At 40.2% G+C, this 6,000-nt stretch overlaps 1 protein-coding gene across 4 annotated transcripts in view; it reads left to right on the top strand.

Moving 5' to 3' along the window:
* Positions 1–231: 231 nt before the first annotated feature.
* The window catches only part of NFXL1 (nuclear transcription factor, X-box binding like 1), a 54,326-nt gene continuing 48,557 nt past the window's right edge, over positions 232–6,000 (top strand). The window contains exons 1-3 of one of the 4 annotated variants that reach the window (XM_054582143.1): positions 232–589; positions 932–1,117; positions 3,643–3,816. In XM_054582143.1, the coding sequence (XP_054438118.1) occupies positions 934–1,117; positions 3,643–3,816 (358 nt within the window). In that variant the 5' untranslated portion in view covers positions 232–589; positions 932–933. Of the gene's footprint in view, positions 629–705; positions 1,178–3,642; positions 3,817–6,000 lie in introns of those variants that run through there. The other 3 variants (XM_054582140.1, XM_054582141.1, XM_054582142.1) reach the window with 3 other exon arrangements.

Below are 6,000 nucleotides of genomic sequence, written 5' to 3'. Positions count from 1 at the left end.
TTATCAGCTACAGAGCGGTAACAAATCAGAAGAGTACTTGTCTCTACCCCAGCCAGTTTTTCTGAACTCGCTTATCTCTCTGTCTTCTGCAACTCCAGGTATTTTCTTGCTAAGTGCTTTCTCCCGTTCGTGAGAAAAGTTTTCTCCCACCTTAAATCCCGAAGGCAAGGTTGAAGATGGAGAGAAGTCAGTAATAGCCATTCTTAACAGAACTGGGATACTCTGCTGGGTTTTGGCAGCTGCTGAGATATAGCACCATTTCCTGGGATGAAGAACATTTCAGGGGCAACCTACTTCCCCACCTAGAGCCCCGTTAGGACGGCAACCTCACCCAAGACGCAGAGCACGACGGAAATTGTAGTTTCCGAAGGCCCAGCTCAGTCTGCGCAAGCGCTCGGAACTTCCTCCCTCTCCCCGCCCCACCCCTGACTCTCCCGGATAAGGAAGTGGCCAGTGATGCCACGCGTTCTGCTGGCAGCTGACGTGGGCTTCTGGGAGTTGTAGTCGCTGGGGGCAAGCACCGACTGTAAGGAGACGTAGCCTTCCCTGGGGTCCGCTACTGCAGTTGGTTCCCCGCCGGAGTCGCCGGGTCAGTCGGCCTCCCTCGCCTTAGGGCACTACCCCTAAGGTTGAGAAGCCGCTTTTCTTCTCCACCTTGCCCTCTCGGGCGCTGGATGTTCCTTTCCCCGCAGTCCATTTCTCTGCCTAGTCCTCTCCCTCTACGGTCCATCTCCCAAGCCCGGGTTTAGCGGGCACTCGCCCTCGGGGAGAGACAGGGCCGCGACCTTCTCGAACCCGGTCCCCGTCTTGCGTGGACCCTCTTCAGTCGGCCCCTCCACTGGCTTCCCTGACTGCCCCGGGTCTCTCCGCTTCGGCAGCGCTGCAGTCAGGCTCCTTCCACACACACTCTCTCTCTCTTTTTTCCCTCCAGGGATGGACGCTTCCTGGCGCCAGGTGGCCGGTGGCCGAGGCCGAGCCCGAGGACGGGCCACTGCGGCCCCCTCCTCAGGAAATGGATTCCATCTCCGCGGAGCCGGAGGAGGGCGTGAGAAGGGGTCGCTGGGCGCTGCCGCTCCTGGCGCCAGCCCCGGCGGCGCCGCGCCCGCTGCGGCTGCAGGTAGCTTAGCCCGGCGCAGCCCCGCGGGAGCTGAAGCGCTGCAGACTTCCGTAGCCAGTGGTGAGAATGGCTCCCGCGCTCGGTCTCACCTGGATGCCTGCCGAGGCTCTGCCGAGGCCGAACTGCCTTTGCCCTTGCTCTCATTTACTGCTTTTCTTCTCCTTGGGGAGTTCACTATTGGCCACACCTCTCAAGCCTTTCAGACAGCTACTCTCTTCGGTATTCTAGGCAGATTCCCATATTAATTGTATCTTAATTTTTAAAATCTTTTACCTTCATTTTAATTGATGTTAATCTTTGCTAATTCTCTGTCCAGTATTCCTCCATTCACTCTTTTTGCCTACTGTCTCTCTGGATCAAAAGTTGCAAATTGTGGTCCGGAGGTCTAGTCTATACTGTGGTTTGGTTTGGTTAACACAAGCTTTAGATCTGAATTGGTTCTCATCGTTTTTTGTTTTGTTTTTTTCTTTTGAAAGTCTCATAAAAATCCGTTTAACAAGTTTTCTTGTAAAATACTCTCAAGGCTTCATGGCAACTGTCAGCAGGACTGAGTCGTAGAAATCCCATTTAGATTGGGCTTTGGCACTAAATTTCTCATTGCCCTTCTTTCTTCTGGGGGCCAGCTGTCATCTCCTATCTTCACCTGCTTGTTTTAGTTTACTGACTTTAATTGTCTGTGTCGTGTAGGCTCTTTAGCTTGTGGTACTTTCTTGGTTCCTATTCACAAATTTTACTTCTTTTCCTGGATGTGGACTCCTCCGGCATCTCAGTATCCTTAATTCAAGGCTGTGTTTTGGTGGAGCCTGAGAGCATGCGCACAGCAAACACTAACTTGGCTTTACTAACGGAGGAGGGCATGGGGCCACAGGAATGATCCCTGAAATCATTTCTGCGTGTGTGTGTTTAGAATGTATTTTCGGAATGTATTGGGAAATACATTTAGTTTTTGGGGGGGGGGGCAGGCAGAGCGAACTGAGCTTCTGAATGCCTCTTTTTCCTAAGCTAATTTTAAAATTAGGTGATATTCTGTTAGCTTGCAGTTACTGAGTTTCTGATGGTGGTGGTGAAGTTTGCAAGTTGGAAACCTGTAAACAGTTTTGGTAAACTTTATTGGGTTTTTGTGGATAGTAGAAAGTGAGCATTCTTCACCTGGATAATTGAGATTTGAGTGTAAGAAATAATACATAGGAAGGTTGCTGTGTCAGCTTTTTTTGAGATGCTTTTATGTGGACACATTGATCAGGCTATGAATGTTTTTATTATGTGTTCTAATTCAACCTTTTAAGAAAATATATCCTTAACTGCTAATTTCCCATAATTAATAACATTTATCATTTCTCTTACTGTGCATCCAGTTTTGAGTCATGTATTTTATAGATATTAGTTTTCTCTTAATACTAAAAGATTTCTAGGTAGGCACTGTACATTTTCCTCCAGTTTCACTTGAAATACTACAAAATCCCCAACCAAACTGGCTGCAACAAAAAAGGGAAAATATTTTATGAAGGAAAGAAAAGCTTATCTTAGTAGTAGCTCATCACTTTCAGGCATAAAGTAAATTTTAAACTAGCAGTTGAAATTTTCAAATTAGTACATTTAAAATCCTCTCAATATAGGCACTGATAAATTAAGATCAATTCAGTATGTTTGTAGCTCCTTTCTTAAACTGTGGTTGCTGTCTCTAAGAGTTTACTAACACTTAGTACTTAAAGAAAATTCCTGTGGTCCTTGCTCTTGAGGAGTTTGCAGTCTCATCGGGAATGAAGTAATCTAATTCTTTTTGAATTGCTATTTAACCAAATAATAAAATGAGAAGTACAGACAGTGCTAAAGAGGGTACTGGAAGAAATATATAAAATTTAGCATTTCTTTTTTGGAAGAAAGTTAGAAACATTTTCTGTGTTAGCAACATTTTGTGTGTCTTTAATACTAAATATGTTGCGTGACTACATTTTAATAAAGGCAAAAAGTCCTTGAGCTTTCTAAGAAGCAGATTCTATAAATGTAGTGGCTATACATTGAATATCGTTCAGTCTTTTGGTGGGCCAGGCCAGCGTCGGCTGTAGTGTGGAGGAGGTGGTTTTAAAAAGCACCTGCCTCTTGCTGATTCGGATGTGTTCCCATGTGGGCATGTTTCCCTCTTAAAAATAACTGTGTACAGTTTGTTTTTAAACATCCCATTTTAGTTTTTGTCAATGTCCTCATTTTGAGGTTATCATCAGGTTTTTTTTAGATACTTTTATCATACCTTTTTATAATTTTAAAAATTGATTTATTAGTCACTGTTCCTAGAACAGTTTGCTGCATTTAGCAGGGTATTTTACAAAACTGTAAGTTTTCATTGTGGCATTCCCTCTTGTTGTGTGACAAGAAATTTGAAAATAACTTTTTCATGGATGATAGTAAAATAGAGTGCCCAAAGATGACTTTTAAATCTACTAAAAGGATTGCATTAGTACATTATGACTTGCATTTTGAGAGATTGTTTTGTGGAAATGAAAATCATTTTTCCCCCCTTTAACCAGAGCTAATGTCTCAAAAGAAATTTGAGGAAATCAAGAAGGCTAATCAAGCTGTGGCAAAAAAACTTGTTGAAGAACACTTCAGCTCCTCCTCTGAAGAAGAAGGTGATGAAGATTTGGAAGGAAAACAGGGAAAAATAGTTGCTAATACATTTATAACTTACACTACTCAGACAGGTACTATATGATCTTTTAAATGTAGACTTTTTGGTTATTAATGAAAATATATTCTGACTGTTTACAAACACTTTTACTCTATATGGAACAGCTTTTGCATCTTAAGAATGAACACTTTTGTCTTGTAGAGTTGCATTTTTGTACATTTTACTATTTGAGTTATATGTTGTAGAACATTAATCTTTCTGTAAAGCAAATAGAATGGCAATGTCCTTTACAGCCTTAGAAGCTGTCCTGTGTATTTAGTTGGTATTTCCTTAGAAGGCCGGGAGGAGGGCGGCAAAGCTCCCTGTGAGGTAAGTGGGTTCGGGTTGTTCCTGGTTATGATTTGATTGGACCTAAAGACGTTGAATACTCCTTTAAATCTGTTCATTTTTTTTCTCTTTTTCATCATGAAGTAAATTTCATTTCTTGACTTTATTTTTTTTATATCTTACAACTTTTGACTTTCATACCTTTTTTTTTTTTTTAACTGAGTACTCAGGTTTGACCTGTACAATCACATGATAAGTTGTTGATATCCGGCTTACTCTTAAAGCCATATTTGGACACCAGAACTTTATCAGAGACAGTTATTCTTTTTCTGTGAGCACAGCCTTTGAAATTTTCTGATTCTTTTCTCAAATTTCAGACTTGCCGGGTCAACTTCCTGATGGGTATCGTTATCTTGCTGGCCCATGGACACATCAAACATAGGTTGAAAGATAACTTACTTCTCTTTTTTTCTTTATCTCAGTTAGGAGCACCACAGTTTTCCCAGTCACGCACCCACACCAGAAATCTGGGAGCAGGGATGGCGCACACACGAGTGTGTTCGTTCACTGCCACTCCTTTCCTCTGCACATGTCGGAGAGATACCGTATCAAACAACACTCTTTCCTTCTTCATGTTGACATGAATGTCGACTTTTAAGAGCAACCTAATCCAAATGTTACCAAGTCCTCCTGAGTTTTACTTCCTAAATTTCTTAAATCTATCCCTCTTCTCCCCATATTCTGACATTGCCTTAATTTAGGCCCCTATGGCTTTTTAATGTGTTTATTAAATTCACATGATAACTGTGAGGTAAATATTACTATTACTATTATTATTTTAAAGATGAGAAAAATGAGACAGATACATTAGGTAACTCACTAAAGGTTATTTTTTGGTTTCTCTGCTACAGCTGCCTCTTAACTGGTGCTTTATGTTTCTAGCCTTGGCCGCCTCATACTCATTTTCCTTCGTTGCCAGGGTGATTTTTTCAAAATGCATGACTTCAAATGCCATGTGATCCACCATGACATTTTGGGTGGTAAACTCTATTGCTGAGGCCAAACTTTAATACAATTTTAAAAGAAATCTTATACAAATCTTAAAAGGTTAGACTTCATTTTTTTAAGACCTATTTCATCTTGTTCTTGTTTTCCATTATGTGTTAACTGTAAATTAGATGACATTTAAAATGTTATATATTTGTTAAAGCTAGCTATGTGGAAAAGCAAAATAAACACAGAATGTGATTATGAAGTCTGCTTTTAAGGATACTCTTTAAACTTTAATGTTTATTTAAAATAAAACAATTGTTTTTAATAATTTTATAATTTATAGTTTTGGGAGTGACTTTATGTATATTTTGTTTTAATATCTTAAATTATATTATGGTAGAGCAAGTTTTTACAAGTGCTGTGTTTCCTTACATGATTTTAGAAAGTAAAGAATTATTCAGACATCCTTTTTATTTAAATTTTTCTTTTTGGTTAACTTAAATTTTGATTTGAACCATTTTATTACCATAAGTTCTATACTTATGATAGTTTATACTCTTAGCCTCTATTGAACAATCTTTACTGTATTAAAGGCGTGAAGGTTTATTTCATTTACACTAAAGTGTCTCAGATTACTGCCCTTTTGGTGGCATGTGTGCTTTGGGTAGCTTTTCTGCCTTTCATTTTGCGTTTCACCTGTTATTTTGGATTTTGCTGTAGTAACCCCTTGCTGTAGCATAGTATAGTGATTGAGAGGGCTCGTAGTGGTTAAGAGTCAAACTGAAGTGCTTTAGTCTTATCATCTATAGAATGGAGTTACAAATAGCTCGTTTTTCCTACTAAAACTCTCATAGTACAGTGCCTACCAAATAAATGCTCAGTAATTGCTCAAGAAAATATAGTTTAATTTTTTTCTAAGAAGTTCATGCTTCCTTTT

Source organism: Pteronotus mesoamericanus, unplaced genomic scaffold, assembly GCF_021234165.1.
Source record: "Pteronotus mesoamericanus isolate MK-2021 breed Mesoamerican mustached bat unplaced genomic scaffold, CSHL_Meso_final contig_68, whole genome shotgun sequence".
Taxonomy (NCBI): domain Eukaryota; kingdom Metazoa; phylum Chordata; class Mammalia; order Chiroptera; family Mormoopidae; genus Pteronotus; species Pteronotus mesoamericanus.
This window is presented reverse-complemented; position numbering and strand designations above follow the sequence as displayed.